The sequence below is a fragment of the Zonotrichia leucophrys genome, chromosome Z (genome assembly GCF_028769735.1).
Source record: "Zonotrichia leucophrys gambelii isolate GWCS_2022_RI chromosome Z, RI_Zleu_2.0, whole genome shotgun sequence".
In the NCBI taxonomy this organism is placed as follows: Eukaryota; Metazoa; Chordata; class Aves; order Passeriformes; family Passerellidae; genus Zonotrichia; species Zonotrichia leucophrys.
This window is the reverse complement of record NC_088200.1, coordinates 12,067,098-12,087,618: the sequence shown is the minus strand read 5'-3', so window position 1 is coordinate 12,087,618 and position 20,521 is coordinate 12,067,098. Positions and strand designations below refer to the sequence as shown.

Here is a 20,521-nt window from a genome sequence, read left to right as displayed (position 1 = left end):
AAAAGTGTTTTTACTCTCACTGCATACAGCTGGGAGATTTGGAATCATACCAAAATAAGAGTGGAAGTAAAAAAGTGAATGAAACATTCATGGTGTTCATTACTAGTCAGAAGTGAGTTGATCACACACCAAAATCCCTCCCTAGGCACAGCAACATAATTTAAATTTAAGGGAAAAAAAAAGCAGATACTGAGATGGTTCAAAAGTGGCTTTGAAAAAAACAAGTAACTGATGAAGCTAACTTACAACAAACAGCTACTTCGAATTCACAGAAGGATGGATAAAATATGACACAGAGATCTTGTCTTTCTCTAAATTAAAAATCAAAAATTATTTAAACACACAATTCTCTAAGTTCTACACTGGGGAACAGTGTAGAACACAGGTGATGTGTCTGTGGTGTGAAGCAGGGAATGAAAAAACCCCATACCAGCAGTCAGAAACTATGACTACAGTAGCAAAGGAGATTTGTGGGGTAGCTTCTGTCTTGCAAAGTGGTACAGTATGGCTTCCCACCAACACTGCCCAATTGTGCCCGCTTCTAATGAGTGTCCCTTTTGCTCCTGGAAAGGGCATCATCAGACCCTCTTTCCTATTGGGATACTCGTTTCTGCCCTTGGAACTGCTGCTTCATACTTTAATAGGACAAGAGGCAATGGGCAGGAACTGATGCCTAGGAAGTTCCACCTGAACATAAGGAGGAACTTTTTTACTGTGCAGTGCCCAAGCACTGGAACAGGTTGCTCAGAGAGGTTGTGGAGTCTCTCCCACTGGAGATATCCAAAAATGATCTGGACGCAATCCTGTGCCATGGGCTCTGGGATGGTCCTGCTGGGACGGGCAGGGGTTGGAGAGAGAGGGGTTGGACCATATGACCCACAGTGGTCTTTCCAACCTGACCCATCCTCTGATTCTGTGCTGCACTGATGAGCCTTTTTCTGCGGAAAAACAGGGACCTCACTGAAGCAAACAGAAACCTTCCCCTCTAGTAGGTCTATGTTTGACAGTAGTTTGTATTCAAGTCAAAAACAAATGCATCTAAAAATCTTCACAGATGACCAGGACAACAGGCACTATGAGTGTGTATCTAGAGAGAGCCGTAGTATGTGGATGGACAATCCTCATGGATTTCATTTGTCCTGTTACTGTCATACACAGGAGCAGTGGTTCAGGCACTCAAGATCAGGGCTAAAATATCATTTACATTCTTGCACAAAGGCAAAATCAAATTCAGACAGTCACAAAAGGCCTTTATTGGGTCAATTCTTCATGACACTATGGTCAAATAAGCAACAGTCAATTTTAAACACCTTGCTGAATCTCTCCTTCCAGCTGCATACAGACCAAGCACACAGCATAAACAGTGATGCCAAAATCATCCCAAACTGATCAAGAATAAGAAAATAAGGCAATTATTTTCTGCTTTCAAACACTAGTGAATTTTGCTAATGACTCAATAGAGCCTTGTCAAGATAAACACAAAGACTCTCTTAATTTTGACTTGAAAGCCAGGCGTACAGTAGCAGCAAAATCTGTATATATATGGCTCTACACTTGTTTTAACAGAACCAAATGACATCTGCTGGATGGGAATTACAGCTTTCTGTTCAAAAATCAGAAGTTAATATTGCTAATATACATTTCTTCAAGAAGTTTAACCCTCACACCTCGATTCTCCACGGGAAAATTTGCCCATTTTTTTGTGTCACACACCATTTGTACCCTAAGAACTGCAGAGGAATTGTATAAATTAGAATTTTTTTGTTTGCCTTTGCAAGCATCCCTGTATCCTGTCAGGACAGAGTGCTTTCACCATTCCACTGCAGGAGTCAGTCTCATCCTCTTCTTTCTAACTGTTGTGTTGAACACATAGTCCATTTGAAAACTTTTTTCTTAACCTTTCCCCAGCCCCAAACATAAGATGAAGGCTTTTTCTAATTGTTTAAGCAAGATGCCTTTTGAAACACTTGATTCTAGCTATACACAGGGATCTCCAGAGGACACCAGCAGTCTTAGGTGAGAATACCAGTAAAAATCCAATTTACCTGCTCCTTTAGCCAAAAATCTTGCACACTTCTTAAAGAAACCAACAAAGCAAAGACAAAAATTCTTTAGACATTAAAAATACAAACCCAGGAACACCATGAACCTAACTTCCACTAGAAAATCACTTTAGTCTTGCCTTGTTATACAGGGGTCACCCATTGGAAATTGCACAAGATGCACAGGATATATCTTTAAATTACTCATAATCACCTTAAACTGCACTCAATCAGCATTGCAATATGTCATCTTACAGACACAGGAAAGTTCAAAAGGAAAAGCACATGAAAAAGCAGACTACCAAGAGTACTATTGTTAAAACTACACCAGAAAGCTTAATATTTCAATACTGTATATGTTAAAATAAACAACATACACAGGTGATGAAAGCCAGTCTCTGAAAAATTTATTATTCTGTTAGAACAAGTTTACACTTAGGATGAATTCTCAAGCTTCATGCCATTAGGAAGTTTTACTAGGTTTATAGTGGAAATAAAAACAGAAATAAAAATAGATTACAATCCCAAAATACAGGCTGTACTTTAAGTATTATCCACAGGCTTTCTTCTCCTTTTAAATCTATACATTTCCTCCTGCCTCCAGCAATCAGATCTTTTAAAATCTTTGTAAAAAGCTGCTCAGATTGTCTGTTTTCCTTTTCAAAATCAAACATTTTGAAATATGAAGTTGAACAGACTGTAACCTGTACTAGTTCAGTTTTACTTCCAGAAAGCCATCCTACTGGAGTTGTACAGCTTTCAGAGATTTATGACACCAGTTTCACAATCCTGCTCTTCTTGCCTCATTTACTCTGTATTCTCATTTTGGCTTTAAAAAAATTTTGACTCTATTTCCATTTTCTCCTCCAATGCATGCCATTGGTACTTATCCCACTGAATCTTCTTGCATAAGATGGGCATAAAGAGAAGATATGGATGATTTACTAGGATGATTATTTTTCAAAGCAGTAAGGCTTAGCTTGGTGAATTTGCACTTGACATTGCATAATTAAACTCTTGGAACTGGATTGGTTTGTAAGCTATACTACACAAACCAACAGTGAGCACTGAATGCTCTAAGCTTCAAATTATAAAGTAGTAGCAAGAATTATACTTGTCAGTTCAAGTCATAACTACTGGAAATGGATTGTTTAGTTCAACATGAACAGAAATATTTCCTAATTTTGTTAAGTTTGAAATAGTTTTCATTCTAACTCTTTCTGACCACAATGCATTTACATAAATGGTTCTAATTTGCCTCAGTGTTAATTTTTACACATTAGACAATATAATAACGTTTGCCATTTAATGTGCAGCATTGGCCATATCCTCACCCACTTGGAGGCTATTTTTCTCTACCTATTATATGGATTAAGGACTGCTTTCAGTATCAAGTTTTAAGAGTTACTCCTCAATATATTCAATAAATCAAATAAATTATATAACAACAAAAAATTACAGCTTTTCTCACAAGCATTCCATCTTAAATGAATAATAATCTAGATACAGATATGTGGTCTTTTTTCCTTTTGTTTTAAAACACAGATTGTCAAGAATTTTCCCAAACTTTGAACTTAGTAGCAGCACACTTAATGATCAGTTGTGGAAAAGCAGAAGAAATATTAAGTCATGCCTAAAAATTATTGGGTTTTCAGGACAGAGAGGAGAGGAGGGAAAATAAATAAAAATATGGAAGTACCAAAATTGATTTTATCTGCTTCAACATTTACCTTCGAAATAATAGAAGCATATATTGTTATCAAATACTGGACTTACACTCATATTCCGGTCCCAGATCTGGATAGAGCCATCTTGACAGCCAGCTGCAATAAGCTTCCCATCTCTGCTGTATGTGCAAGTTGTAGGAATCACCCGTTTACCTTGAACTGATCGTGGCTTAAATACACTTTTGTGCTTTTTCTCATTGTTAACATCCCAAGTCCTCACAGTTCTGAAAAAATAGTTGAAATAAACAGCTGTTTTAGATAATGTTAATATATATATAGAATAATTCTTCTTGTGATAAAACCAAACACCTTTTTCAGCACAGATGGCATATAATATTGTTCAATTTAAGCTGTAATGGCAAAATAGCATTTAAGCCATGAGGACAACTTTTCAGATAAAAAACATCATGTTCACTAAGCAAAAAAATCCAAAACCAAAACACTTTTCCCCAAAACTCTCATGTAAGTAAGTACATCAATGATTTGGAATTTGTAAGATAACAGAAAGTTAATACACAGGTACTACATCATCTCCACTGCCACTGGAAGTCAGGAGGAAGAAGTATTCAGTCCTCTACAAAGAATTAATACTTCAGGAAATAGGCATGAATGCTTACAGAAATTCATAACTTAAACAGATTTCTTAACTATTCAGACATAACAACAACTGAATATTCTGCTTTTAACTGGTTGGTTATTCTTCACACTATACTTCTAAAAGGCATTTTAAGCATTAATTGTAATATTATTGTAGTTCTCTTCCACTAATCCTGAAGGTGCTAAGAGTTCTGTAACAAAAATGTTCTTCAGTTTTAGAAAGACTAATTTATTGTTTTTTTCAGGCTGAGATTTTCCCACATTATTAGCAAAACAGAGATATCCTTTCTCTTTTTAATGAAAAAAGAGTATCTGCCTGGATCTTCACTGTTCCTTAGATACAGAAAAACATCCAAATGAGAGAGAACTAAAACACTAGATACAGGTGGACCCTTTAAACTGTCTTAGATACAAATGTTTTCTGTCCATTTAATATGTTGAGGTCTTTCCATATAAAAATTTAAACCTCTTCTGGCATTTAATGCAGAGAAGAGTTTCAGAATTTGGCAAAGGAAGGAAGATCATTCATTTAGAAAGAAAAAGTCTCAAGGTTCTCAAGACAACCTCATTTGTTTAGACTATACAAACATTGCCTATGATCCAACAGCACATAATTCACTGGTCTCTAGCAAAGCAAATACAGCTCTAACAGAGGCTGCCATTTCTCCAGAATGAGACAAGATACCACAGAACAACATTAGGAACTTCCATCAGAGATACAGGACCAGACAGGCCACAGAGCTGACATATAAATAATCCTAAAATAAAATAGACATGAAAATGAGCTAGAAATACCTCAGAGATGTTACAATCAACTGCATGTTTAACGACAGTAATGAGGAATCAGTAACTGTAAATTAGATTGAATTCATTTTCAGTTTTCCACAAGAAAGGCAAGGTTAGTTTCATTTTTAAAAGTCTTCAAATCTCTTATGTGTAAGGCTTCACTGCTCTATTTGGAGCTCTAGCACGAGACATTCAAGTGTTCTGACAATTAGTTTGGATTTGAGATTTTGGCAGGTTGGTTGTTTCATGGTTTTAACTATTATTTTTATTTTAAATTACACACTATATTGCAATTATTATTACGTTTACTAGAAGATCTTCATATGTTGCTTTCATCCTCAATCATTATATGATTCTGACATTCCTTTTTCATCATCTTGTGTGGTCAATAGCCATCTCAGTCTCCTACCTTTCATTCACACTTTCTCCCACTGTGATACTTGCTCAAAACTTGAGTCTTTTTCCATTCCCCTTCCTTCATAACACTCAATCCCTCCAAAATCTCATTTGAATGTTCTGCACCTTCAGCTTTTCTTCTTCCTTTTGTGTGACCATCTCCTACTGAACAGCTCTATCCTCTCCAACAGTGCAAGTTCCCAAGGTCTGCCTTGGCACACCCCTTCTCAGGCGGTGAACCTGGTAACACAGTTATGTGCAGGGAACTTCAGAGCCCTTTCATTCCAAATGCCTCACAGCATCTCAGATATAATTCCAGAAACAATCTCTTGAGAATCCTTTACCATCCTAATTCTTTATTTCTGCTGGCATGGAATGACTTTTTTAAACCCTGCAGTTTCCTGTTTTTAGGGCTGAATGGCCTGTCAAAACCTGGCTACACTAAGAACATATTCAAACCTTTTTATGATTTTACATTTCCACTGTAAAGGAAGAAGAAGCACTTGTATACTCTCATTCCTTATAAAACATTAAAAGAAGTATGAGCCCTAAATCAGCTGTAATATCAGCAGGTCAGTTGAAAAATCCAAGTTCTCTGAATTGCTGCTCCCGCTGCAGAGAGTTGGCCATATTCCCACACATATGAGTTACATGCTCTGTCAAAAATGCCCACATAGCCTACAGTATATATTTAATATTCCCCCAATGTTTTCTTAATGTCCCCACACTGAGCATGTTTTTGCTGTTGCCTTGCTGCTACTGGATTTAATGAAAAAAATGTATACTAAAGCAAATATCTTGTAAGAAACCACCTATACATTATTTGTAACCACAGTTACAAATTTGTCAGTCACTACCAGAGAGCCTTAACTCTTGAGCTAAGACTGAGTTCTTTAATAAAGAAGTTAAAAAATCTTATCTCATATAAGATCTTTTAAGTCTTTTTATTCTTTATGGAAATATTTCCTATTTTAAAATGGACATTATATTGCAAACATATCTTATAATACTATGTGCAAAATTTCAGCTTAGCAGGGTTTCTGACTGAATCACAACCAACTAAAACACCAGGAGTCATCTGTAAAATATGTATGTGTTTTATATTTTCCTTCAGACCAGTGAGAAACTAGAAGCAGAGATCACTGAAGGACCTTGGGGACATACTTTCACTGGAAAGAAAGCAGGTTTAGGCTGAACATTGGGAAGAATTTCTTTACAGGAAGAGTCATTAGACACTGGAAGGGGCTGCCCATGGATGTGGTAGAGTCACATCCTTGGAAGTGTTTGAGGAAAAACTGCACATAGCACTAAGTTAAAGGGAAGACTGCACATGGCACTGAGTGTCGTGGTCTGGTTGACCAAGGTGGGTCACAGGCTGGAATGAATCCCAAAGGCCTTTTTCAACCTAATTGATTCTTTGACTGTATATGCCCAGCCATGGCACTCACAGCCCAGAGAGTCAAAAACGTGTCCTGGGCTGCACCCAGAGCCCCGTGGGCAGCAGGGGAAAGAGGGGATTCTGCCCCTCTGCTCTGCTCTGCTGACACCCACCTGGAGCACTGCATCCAGCATAAATAGCACAGGGACCTGTTGAAGCAAATCCAGAGGAGGCAACAAAGAGCATCAGGAGGCTGGAGCACAACTCCTATGAGGACAGGATGAGAGTTGGGTTGGCTCAGACAGGAAAAAAAAGGCTCTCGGGAGACCAAAAGCAACTGCAAGTACTAAAAAGGGGCTTGTAAAAGAGACGGAAAGTGATTTTTACACAAGCAGATTGTGATAGCAAAAGGGGGAACTGTTTAAACTATGGAGGACAGATTTAGGATCAATATTAGGAACGAATCCTTTACTGCGACAATGTGAGGCTCTGGCACAGATTGCTCAGAGAAGCTGCGGATGTCACATCCCCAGAAATCTTCAAGACCTGGCTGGACAAGGATCTGAGCAATCTGGTCTAGTGGGTGGCATTCCTGACCCTGGCTGCAAGAGGGGGGAATTTGGAATTAGATGACCGCTAACATTTCTTCCAACCCAGCCCGTTCTGTGGTACTGTGACAAACATGTAACTCCTCCCATTCTAGCCACAAGGAAAGGAGATAAAAAGGAAAAGAAGCATAGAAACCCAAATAATTTACCTTCAGGTAATATTGTCTTTAAATTGGCAATTATGGCAAGAATATATGGACTGGTTCCATATATTCTCTCCCCTTCTGACCCTCAATCATCATACCACATAACAGTCAACTCAGGGTACATTATGTAATTATGACTCCGGGGTTTTTTTTCTGGAATATTTTGTACCATTTAATGATTTCCTCTTCCTCAGACAAAATGAAAAAATAAATAAATGAGATTGCATTACAGAAGTTCTATTTTCACTTCCTAAGTTCTCTGAGCTCAGACTGTTGTTTGTGTTAAAATGAGTAAAAAGCTTTTACCCCTGCATTAATCAGATAATTTCCAGAGTACTCATTTTGTTCAAAAAACCCTTCTTCCTAAGAGTATCTCCTCAGGAGTAAAAAAGTGGGAGATGAAACAATAACACTGTTTTGTGCTCTATGTTGCACCACTTAGCAGAAGTATAACATTAATATTTATCTGTTGATAGGCAGAACCAAGATATTTTTGAACTTCAGTGAAAACAAAAGAAAAGCATTTCCTGAATGAGTCTTTTTTTCCACCTGAAAACAAACTGTTCAATGAAAATTTGTTCTTTAGCAAAAACTAGACAGAGGGATTTTTAAAAAACAGTATATTTCTAACATATACTGTTGTTTCCTCGTTACATCAAGTTTTAATATATTCATCCCATCAACATTTATGATTTCTCTTTCATAAATTCCTTTTCAATTCAAATATCCATGAAGAAGGCTTCACATACACATGTTTAAATTTAACTTCTTAAATGATGGATTCCACATCTGCAAAACAGATTTTGCAAAAGTGATTTTGTAAAGTTCTTATATTTGCCAAGAGCAATTCAAAGCAACTTAGAAAAGGAGGGGAATGTTCTTTTGGAAAGGTAATGTGGGTATTTTTGTGACCACTGAGAAGTTAAAGGACGCACAGTAAACAACTAATTTAATTACTGAGGTTCAAGGGGAGGTTTTGGCAGGATTTTCCTCCCAAAAATATTTTTTCTCTCTTTTTCCCCTTTTTTCTCAAGTTCTTGTGATGTTATTACTAAGTTAAAATTTCTAATAAAATTAATTATTGGCAATGCTGCTGCATTACACAAATTATTATAGCTATGTAGCTGCATTTCCCAGTCTGCAAGCACAGAAAATTTCTCTGTCATGAGTCAGCTAGACACTGCCCTAATACAATCTGTTGAAATTCAAGAAATGAACAAATGTTAACTTCAAAAGCCAGACCTGCCAAATTCCACTAAGCTTTTTTGTCTGTCCCATCTCCTCTGTTTCTACTGGACTGGAAAACTCTATTGCACAATGTTGAATGTTATTGGCATTTAATATGTTAAGTCATCTCTGAATAATGAAGTCTACCCTTATCACTTGAAATACAAAAGAAGCAAAGAGTACGTTATTGTTAAAATGAACTGTTAAAAGTACAGAACAGGCTTAATGTTGTACATCTAATAACTTAATTACAGTGTTCACCTTTGCAATGTATTATAGTGCCTACCTGTGTAATACAAGGTGACAAAAATTAACATACTTCAAAATCATCATACAAATATGGTGGCAATGGAATTGATCATGCCACCGTACGTGTACAAGATGACTAAGTCATCAGTGATAGAAAATGCATTTTTAAACTGTTAAATTAGGACTCTTTAAAAACAAAAAAGCAACTGATCTTACAATAAGGGTTTCTTTAAAAGTCTTTTATCACATAAAAAAATTATATATGTACATGGGAATGGAATTAAGAAACGTATTAATGCACTGGAAAATTGCCTAAAGTAGAATATGTAAAGAGGTTGGTTCAGAAATAGCTGCAAAGTTCTGTTAAGATGTACTTCATACGTATGGAAGTGCATCATTATGTCAGCAAGAAAACTTTCATTATTGTGTTCTTTTTGCCCTCTTTCAGCAGAAGGAAGTTATAGTCTTCTTCTGTTGAGCACATAGGACCCAAGGAAGGGTGAGTCACCTGCTAGACAATGAAAAAATTTGTACACATAAATGGATGGAGAAATCCAGAGAAACTTTCCATTCTTGTTTGGCAGAAAAACTTCTAAATAAGATACCTACTTCCAGCATTTGAACAGAATTAAAATAATTTGAACCAGAATACAAGGAAAGTCATATCCAACATATGTAAAATCATAATTACAGAAGGAACTGCCAAAAATATGTAGACAACTTAGTAATTTATAACAGCTCTACTTTTCTGTCACTTAAATAAACTCAAAATGTAAAAAGTAGAGAAACATTTAACAGAGTAAAAAAAAAATGTATGCGATACACAGCAAAGGAGCTAAGCCAGTATGAAACCAATTTTTCTATATTTTCAAATTAAACTGGTAGCCTTTTTTTGACAGGAGAAATTACCATCCTTTGTACGTACAAAGTACAAAAGTAAAAAGTACATAATTTGTATGCACAAGAGCAGCTGAATCTTAATTACTGGGGTGGAGTAAATTAAAACCTAATAACAATGAATGGGAACTGCTCCCATTCTCCAGTGTGAAGGAACCAAAAAGCAACCAGCTCAAAATTAAAATGACACATAAGCATGTCTGAGAGAGCATGGAGAGAAAGTGCTCTGAATTATTAAGCAAAAATCCTGCTGGTGGCCAATATATGCAACATTTGAGGAAGATTAAATTAGAAAAGGAGACAGAGAAGAACTGGAGGAATGTTAGCTCAGCTAAGAAATCAGAAGCAATGGAGTGCTGTGCAGCATGTTCATGGGAGGAAAACGGCAGCAGCAAATACCAGTGAGTTATGACAGACAATCCCTTCTGACTGAGAACACAGTCATTCAGACACAAAGGGTGACCCACAAACACATCTGTCTAACACTTCAGAGGTTACACTGTAAAGACACTGTAGAATACCTATTGACAGAACCTCTAACTTATGGCATAAAGAGTCTGTTTTTAATGAAATCAAAGACCACAAGCTTTCGGGACAGAGTAGTTTTTGCTTTTTCCCAGATTAAATCACTGGGCCAGACTAACAATACAAAAAGGCACTCAAGGTTAAAGTTTCAAGAGTAGAAACAAATTTCCTAGAAACAATTAAGCAAATAACATAACACAAGTCTTTGACTTTGTTTTTACTCATCAGACTCTGTACATAAAGTGGTATCATATTTGCATATGGATTACTTATCTATTTCATCTGTTCCCTTCTACACACCTCTCCAAAGTGATGGAAAATACATCCTTTGGAATTTTGCACAATTTCTTTTTAAAGTAGTTCATTCAAAACCTGAAGATTCCCTCAAAGTATCAACAGATCAGTTCATCAAAATGACCAATTCCAAAATTCAGTCATCCACAAAGACTACAGCAGACATATTTTGCATGTCATATTGGCAGAAAGGAGTGACAAAATACTACCCAGTAAAAACCCAATTCTACATGTTAAATGTTGCCATTTCTTAACTATCACCAATAGCTGTTAAGTCAAAGCTTAAGAAAGAGCATCAGGTCACACAAACGGAAATATCTCAGAATGAATCTTCAAAAAAATTCCAAGATTCTGCTCTATGCTGTCTTCCACTTCACTGTGAATTTCCCACTGAATTCCCAAAGTAAAATTCAGATAAATACCTTGCTGTACCAGCCTTCAAAGATTCTGAATGCTTTAATTCAAAGTAAGTTTCATCTGGGACTTAAAAGTTTCACAAGATTTTTTTTTTCTTTATAAAGTTTCTAAGACACAATTTGCTTTGAACGTAATTGCTACCTTGGAAGATAGTATAATATATTAATACACAAATCATATATAGGGAAAGATCAAGATCAAAAGGGAAGTAAATGATGGAAATTTTTCAATAAAAGCAAAAGAACAACAATACTACATGTCTATTCCATTAACAGTTAATAGTAAGTTCCGATGCAGTTACTAATGTTCAGCAGAACTTTCCTCACATCAAAATAAATACTCTGAAAATAAATATAACAAAAGGTGTTGTGGAAGAAACTTTATAACCTCAGACAAAAACATAAAAACAGCTATTATGGGAAAGAACACACAAGCAGAATGAAAGGCTCAGAAGGAATAATAAAAAGTGAAAAGTAGACCAGTTGCGTAAAACTAAAAAAACCCAAAGATGACTGCTGGACAGAAAGCAGTACTTCAGAGTATGCAGGACTGTGATACCAGTAAGAATCCTCACTTCTAAGCAAGGAAGACTAATATTCAACATACATTATATATTCAGGGCTTCTTAGAATACAGAAAAATAGAAGAAATCTAAAAGCATTGATTATGTTCTGAAGAAAAGGTAATTGTTAGGGGATGAGGTGGAAATGGGACAAACATCCCTTCCCCATCTCACCAAATCAAACCAAAAGCTTCAAGAACCTATGCACAAGAATAAAATCCGTGGTAAGGAAAGTACATTATTGAGAGGACATTTTGAGAGGACTCAAAGAGAGTCAAATTCTGTAGAAGATGAATTGGAGGCAAATGAATGAGATATTAAAAAACAAACAAAACAAAAAGACCGTCAAAATAAAAAAACCCAGTCTAAAATCCAACACACAAACATGCTCCAGAGGGCTGTTTAAAATCCCAAAAGAGTGACACAGAAAAAGATCCTTCCAGCCTAAGAAAACGGTCTGCAAGTCAAAGGCATATTCATACTGAAAACAAAGGCTACAGTGCTAATACTGTGTTAAAAATAATTCTTTTAGGAGTTTCAGTCTGTTTTGTTGTGATGGGTTCCTTCTCAAATAATTTTTTCTTAAGTTTAACTCCTGGATTCAGTCTGTTTACCTCCCTTCCAATGGCCAATATACAGGCAAAAACTGAACATCATTATGCCTGAGTATAATAAGCCTTTCTCCCTTAGTATTTCCTTAAATATTAAACTATTTTCCTTTCATATTTCCCTGAAATACTGACTGTATTTGACTGCGATAGTGATAAATATTTGGGCAGCTAAACTGCACTAAGAGAAAAAAGTCTTGCTGGTTTTGAATTACCTTCTCACTGGGACTGACAGTTAATTTGCTTTGTTTCTTGTTGATAATGTCTTCACATACAAATGTGACTGAAGAAAAAGGTGTTTGTCTTTGCATCAACCATTAAAAAGGCAATAATTTCTTCAGCTCAAATCAAGGTACCAAAAAGCAAGTCTTCAGAAAACAGTGAACTGACTAGGTTAGAGAACTATCCCCTGAAGATATTTGCTTCCAATGAGTAGCAGATTCAGTGATTTTAATGAAGGATGCTAAGCATTTTAAGAGTCAGTACGCTTTTGACTTAACAGCAATTCAAAGTCTATGTTCGTGCTCTGCTATTTAAAAACCTGAGCACCACTATTTTCCTGTGTAGCACTTTATGCATAAGAAGACCTTAATTTACTATTCCAGCAACATCTAACATCAATATTATTATTTCTATACAGAATCATAGATAAATTACAGATATTATGTGATTCAATTCTGAAAGTTGTGACAGTAAAAGCAGATACAATTTTATGTCATTTTCCAAATGGGGCAAACAGGCATCTTGAATGAACTGAGATCTCATCGCCCACTTAGTTAAGATAAAGTGGGATGTAATCAATCTCCCTAGGGGGTATATCTGATTAAGACCAAAGGGGAAGACTTCTGGTAAAGAAAATCTTGACAGTTCAAGTTACTGTCACCTGCATGAATTGAAATGACTCAAGAGCAGTCTTGCATGATACTGCAAAAGGAGGAGGGGTTAATCACTAGGAAAACAGGATGCTTTCTAAAGGGCTGATTAGTCATGGCTATAAAATAGCTTGGGCTCACTTAGATCTCGAGTTTTTTTCACTCCATTAAATAACTTAAATTGGAACTAACACTCAGCTGAACTCTTCATTACACCAGTGAAAAATCAACTGAAATTTAACAGTCAAAGATCGAAAAGCTCTCTGAAACAACACCTCAGCTGACCCTACATGCATTAGTTTTAACTGCTTTTTGCTGGCATCTTAGATCTCCCTCAAGACACTTTTCTGCAGGTCCATTAGCAATGAACTGCAATCTAACAAAGGTAAGTAACTAAGGGAGCAAATTGTAAATACCTTACATTTAAGGTAAGCCTTAAATGTATTTTGGTTTCTGAAGTTACAGAATCTGCTCTACACAATACAAAGTTTGACCCGGCTGCACAGCTTAACTATGTAGCTTGGGCTATAGAAAATGAGTTTTATTTTGTCTTTATGCATGAAGTACCAATCTTCATACATTGCATAGTGTAATCACATAAAAGCTTATGACCTACTTATAAAGACCAGGATAAACTGCAGCACATAAGGTAAATGTAAATTTAGGTACTTGTATTTAGATTTTCCGGAATATCCACCAAAGTCTAAGACACTTCCCTCATTCTCACAGGAATTCAGAAAGAAAAAAAAGCATCTTTCAAGAAAAGAAATGACAATTCTTAGCCTCAGAACTCCAGAGAGTCATGATACAGTCACAATTCTGTCTGATTAACCGCATTTTTTCATATATCATCATTATGGTCCACTCATATCACAATACTTACACTACTGAGGAAGCCCCTGTGTTCTTCTCTTACTTTTGCATGAAGTTAAAAGTTTAAAGCAGTAGATAAGTAGATAAAATAATATTAAATTTTATCACTCTCAAGGACAAACACTAAGGGACTCCCTTATTAATTATATTCTCCTTATGCAGGAAAATGGTGGGAATTTTGCTGAGTTTAAAATGTGTAGGATTGAAAATAAGAAAGGCAGAACATATGTAACTAAGAAAATGCTTCTAACAATCTGATTTTTCTTTCAAATTAAAAAAAAACAGCAGAGAAGTGACTTGTTCCATAGCTTAATTTGATAAAAATATCAGCTAGATCTAGAGTTTAAACATGTTACTTGCAGTCCTCTAGTCTTCTGTTTGCTTGAAGCCCTGAAATTTCTGACTGTTCAGAAACTCACCTTTTAGTTCACTGCACAACCTGAGCAGCCTGATCTGAGTGAGCTTCGCACTAAGCAAGGAATTGAAACAGATGACCTACAGATGTCCTCTTCAACCTAAATTATTCTGTGAGTACAGACAACTCAGAAGGTACTCTACCATGCATTTAGAACATATAAATATTCCTGGCAGGGACACATACTTCTTAATATCTAGAATTCTACGAACGACAAGAAATCTGCTCAACAGCTACTAAGAACAGAACTAAGTCCAAAATCAAAATGAAGACATACAAATGTCACCAGCATCTCCAATTTTAGGAGCTACTCTAAGACAGAAAAATCTGAGACTGACAGAGACTGGAAAATCTGCAGAAGCTCCAGCTCCAAATTATGTCCACTGTCCTAAATGTTGTAAAGACATGACTCCACTTTCTAACTGCATGCATGAACAGTTAGAAGTACTCACTGACATACATAGTAATCAAATTTTAACTTGCCGCTGAGAGCATTCCTACAGAGATCAATCAAGTAGCAAGAAAATTCTCTAATAATTTTTTTGTTTTTCCTCAGCTAGAACTCATGGATGCTTCCTCAATTATTCAGCTATTCTTTAAGTGAGTAGAAATGTCCAGCTCTATCCTTTCTTTTTACCTAGGGCATTAGCAAAATTTTTAATTCTTACTTTCTTAGAATCATAGACCACATAATATCTCAGAACAGATGAGACTCATCAGGATGAGGATCATTGTTCCTTGCAGATCTACACAAAACTAAACTACCTGCCTAAGAGTCTCATTTAAATGCTCCTTGAACACTGCCAGGCTTGATGGTGGGAACAATTCCCTGGGGAATCTCGTACAGGGACCAACCATGTTCTCAGTGAAGAACCTATTCCTAATCACCAGGTTGAACTTCCACTGATGTAGATGCATTCCATTTCCTCATGACCTGCCACTGGTGAACTGAGAGATTAAATCAGCACTTTCCATCTGCTGTCCTCCAAGAGGAAAGTAAACATTCCTCTATCCCAGGCTGAACAAGCTCAGTGACTTCAGCAGTTCCTCCTAAGTCTTGCCCTCAAGACCTTTCTCTATTTTGGTCCCACTTCTTCTAATACACTGTAACAATTCCATGTCCTTATCTCCTTATCCTGTGGCACCAAAAACTGTCTCCAGGACTCAAGGCGAGGCCCCACCAGTGCAGAACAATAATTTAGCATATTTTGGTCCCAAATTTCCTCTGCATTGTTGGAACTTTCCCATTTGATTTAAATTTTTAATTCTTAAGATGATCGACTTGAAGCTGTGTGTATCCTTTAAAAAGGAAGTTATGCCATAAAAATGTCAGTTGAAAAAGCCCTCAAATGTAAGCTCTTACCACCAACTGCGTATCTTGTTGCAGCAGCTAACATTTGAATCAAGAAAAACTTCAGAAAAAATATTAATGTAAACGCACATAGTTTATAAAGACAAAAATAGCTTTACTAACCCTTTTGTAAACATACAGCTTTCAGCAAGGACCAGTACAGTCATTATTCAAACTCTTCTTAACCAGGCCTGCTCATTTGCTGTACTCTCTTAATCAGCTCTGCACTGTGTATGTATCTATAAACAGATAAGTTAGTCTTGGAGAAGCCATCCTCATGGATCTGTAATGGACTTCACACCTTTAGACATATCAAGACAAAAAGCAAACTACTATGCCAGTGCAGTGCAAATTACTACACACCTGTGAGATAACCACACTTTCTTGATGGAGGCACTCTTACAAACAAGTCTCCAGAGAATATTTTTCCAAAAACTTAAAATTATGAATTATCAGGAGATTTTAATAAGTGACAGAACTTTAACCCACACTGATCCCTCTTCCTGCAGGATACCATTGTTCTGCACCAAAGGATGTGAATTCTGCTGTTCCAGAGACAGAAAAAAAAAAAAAACCTCACCAGAACTTAATTGATACACATAATTCCTAAGCCTCACTATTTCAAACAGCTGAATTGCTATAGCTGACATAATAAGTAAGACATCAACTTTGAGAGGATAAATAAAGTGGATATAAAAATCGTCCTAAGTAATTTGATCTTCACAAATGCCAATTCTGATTTATTTTTACCTCATGCAACTCTTGAGAACAAGTTTTAGATAATCTGCATGGCATTTCAATATCAGTATGTAAACAGTAGAAGATTCTATAAAATACTGGTTAAACCAGATTTGCGTGGAAGTAAAAAATATTTTATTTACATGGGTGAACAGTGAGATAAAGACTTAAAACCTCTAACTGACAAAATACTTAAAAATCATTTTAGTAAAATTACTTTATTTTGGGACCAGGTACCAGACTATTAGTTCCTTACTCTTGGTGTTCACTTGTGTGCATGCACACAAACATCAAGTTTCTCTTAAACTGTAATCTTTTGTTAATTCATGCACATCTAGCTTTTCCCTTGTCTGAATCTTATGAATGCTGCACTAGCCACATACATTTGATATTTAGTCCTAAGTAGTATTATCTGTAACAGTCTGCGAGTGTCTCATTTAACTTAATTGCTAATTCACAAATAGTCATTACAAGAAATAAAGCTTGTTAGGCTAACTACTTTAAAGTCTAGCTACATTATGGCACCAAAAGTACATGGAATACATTTAAGTTATATTCCATAAAATGACACATTAAAAAAAAAAAAAAAAAGGGTGACTTCCAAATCCTTAACACCTTAAGAAACTTCGCAGTATCTTCTATTTTTCTAACACCTTACACTCTTGAAACTGGTAGACTTCATGAGTACATCAGCTTTCACTTGAAGTATTATGCAAGTTCCAACTAGAGGCTCAGAAACAAGAAAAGCAAGTAACTAACTTGTTAAATATTGTATTTATTTGCATTTTGAATAAATGGATGTTAGTATATATCTACTTGAAGATCTACTTGGCATTGTGCAATAACTTACTATCTGTTTGTTTCATTGCTAAATCATTCATTTGGATGTAACCTGATGAGGAGACTCTCCAAATCAAGCCACTGTCTTTCTAACAAAGCAGATAAGGAATGTTCACAATATTCACTCCATCAATCCTGTCATAACAGTGCTAGTCTTCAGAAGAAGTTTTAAACAACAAAAAAAAGGAGCTTGCAAGCTGAATAGCTAATTTAAAATGACATTGATTTTTCCTCAAAATATCCAAATCTGTGGAACTAAATTATAATGCTATAATTTTTCATGTACAGTGCCTAACAGTCTATTAATGTCATCTAGATCCTTCTATATGGGTGTTTGGCTCAATATAGAGCCATTCTAGAGTCACTAGAGAGTGACTCTAGAATGGCTCTATATTGAGCCAAACATGTGAGACATGTGAGAAACATGTGAGACATGTTACTCAACGGCCAACATTAATGTAAAATAGAAGAGACATCCTTCATTTACTTGAAAAAGTTTTTAGAGCAACCAAATCATGGCTATGGACTCTGGTCCTCTGAGGTTGTCTCACTGTGTGAAAGAATTGGAAATATATATTCCATTTAAATGGCAATTTTGATTTAGTGGTCCAATAAGAAAACTATATTATGTATTTTTCACAGGCATAACACTCAGTTTTCTTGAAAGACTAACAAAAAACTTTCAAAGGAAAAGCAGTTCATGCTGTGAGTAAACAGATGCTGGAATGACACATCACTTATAGACAAGTGAACTAAAAAATTATTCAAAAATATTCAAAATTTTATCGTTTGAATGAACAACAGTAGGTTTTTTTCTATAAGAGTTTTAAAGCTAAACTTTATCTCAAACCAAATCTGCTTTAAGTTAAATGCTAGATTTTTTTAATAAACATGCTGATAGAATAATTAATTTTTAAAGCCTAAGTGTGTACCACCAAAAAAGGGAAGACATCTTTTTTCATCTCTGAGACTTTTCAGTACCTGCTGTTCTGCTATCCATTTAATTCACTGTGAATTACACAACAGAAGAAAGCTACACATGAGTATAAGTAAATTATTTATTTTGAAAGGAGGAATGTATATGGTCTAGTAAGTTTATGATGACAAAAGAAGATCTGCATCTTATCTCACCAAAAGTTCATCCTCAGGAGACTGAAATGTTTTCCAGCATGTTCTAAATCATACAGACACAAGTGAATGTGGATCTTAATTGTAGAGATTAGCTGACCAGAAGTTTCCACTACCATTAATGAGCTAAACTGAAGAGTATCAGAATATGTTTTCTGTCTTAGCAAACTGAAGATCTCACAAATCACATGCCTGGAAACATTTCAAGGAGAAGAAACATTTACAAAACCAAACTAATCCCTCCCAAGAGAAATGCATTTAATATAAAGCTTTATTAGAAAGTATCTGAATGACAATATTAGCTTTAAAAAGTGACATTATTGTCACAAAACAACTGCAAAATTATCTTTTGGGGAATGATTTGAAGACAGCAAAGGGGGGGATGAGCTAAAAAGTCAATGAGGAATTGTTTGATAAAACTGTGAAAGGCGACTGATTTTGGAGAAAAAAAAACGCTCAACTAAATGTGGTAGGGTAACAACAATGGGATACATACCCTACCTGCAGCTCCACATGGACAGTTCTGCCATCCTCAGAAGGACTATGGACTTCTTCCTACCCTCAAAAACTGAGTACCTTTAATGGACACTATCAGCTTAATACCAAGCTTTTAGCTATAAAAAGGCTAAGTGACATGAACAGCTTGATTACAGTTTTTAACACTGAGAATCCCCAGCCTACTCCAATCTCAGATTGATTATATGGTGCTTTTGTGTTCACTGGTTTGTCTGATAATTGAAAGAGAAACTTCATCCACAATTTCTGTGCGCAAGCTACAACTTGTAAAGAATTTACTGCATTTCTTCCTTAATAATCATTCCACATAATCAGTCTTAATAATGAGTCACATAATGCATCTCTTTATAAAGAAACACTCTCATTCGCCTAGACATATCTTGCTAGCTTTCAATTGCTGGGTCGACCTACATCTTTAACAATTTAAAGACTTTCCAAATGTTGGACATTTTATCTCTGTTTCAATTATTTTTTGCTATTAATATCCGATTCAATAAACTGAAATGTATTCAACTTCCCGAATACTCTTGAATTAGCTGAATTTGAATTTCCTTTTCAATGCTTTCTAGCATTCTTTTTAGACTGCTGTCATTGTAACTAGACACAGAACTCAATGGGTATTGCTGAAATATAACATTAACATCATCTCCTTTACTAACGCCATTAGGAGAAGTTCATTCTCTGTGTATGAATGCATTTTTACAGGATTTGTATCTGCGTTTCTGCAGCCTCAAACTAAAAGCTTATACATAATTAACCCCACATAACTTTATTCTATGTGCATGATTTCCCATGCTATTGTTTTCTAACACTAACGAGCTCACTTATCAATCTGCTCTCAGAGTCAGTGGCTAATACTTAGTGTTCAGATTTCACTAGAAGTACTCGCACTTTCTCTGATAAAATTTGCTTTAATTAAAATAATTTATAGAAATATAGAAGTTTGAGGAAATAGTTCAGTCTTATGAAATTGCATTAGAAACATGTTGTTTTGATTACATCAGATTATCAGTTTTAAGATCTCTTCCTATTAGCTAGCCCAGTTGATAGATGACAAATGTCTCACATGTATTTACAAGATTAATCCTTTAAAAGGCAGAAACAAAACTTATTGGAATTAAGAGAAAAAATTTCAAAATATTTTGGAATGTAATTTACTGCTTATAAGTTACTAATGGATACGATACAAAAAGTTATAAAAGGTTTTATTAAATAAACAAGAGAAACTTCTTTCACAAAAACCCATACATAATTTCCATGGTATTCAATCTCACTTGCGAAATGGGATTTATTGGCCCTAAACAGAATTTTCTGAACTGGAAACTTTTT

General features: G+C 35.6%; 1 protein-coding gene across 1 annotated transcript in view; it reads right to left on the bottom strand.

The window, feature by feature from the left end:
- Positions 1-20,521, bottom strand: part of WDR70 (WD repeat domain 70) — a 123,796-nt gene that overhangs the window by 49,939 nt on the left and 53,336 nt on the right. The window contains exon 10 of the mRNA XM_064736540.1: positions 3,819-3,993. Within this exon, the coding sequence (XP_064592610.1) occupies positions 3,819-3,993 (175 nt within the window). The remainder of the gene's footprint in view (positions 1-3,818; positions 3,994-20,521) is intronic.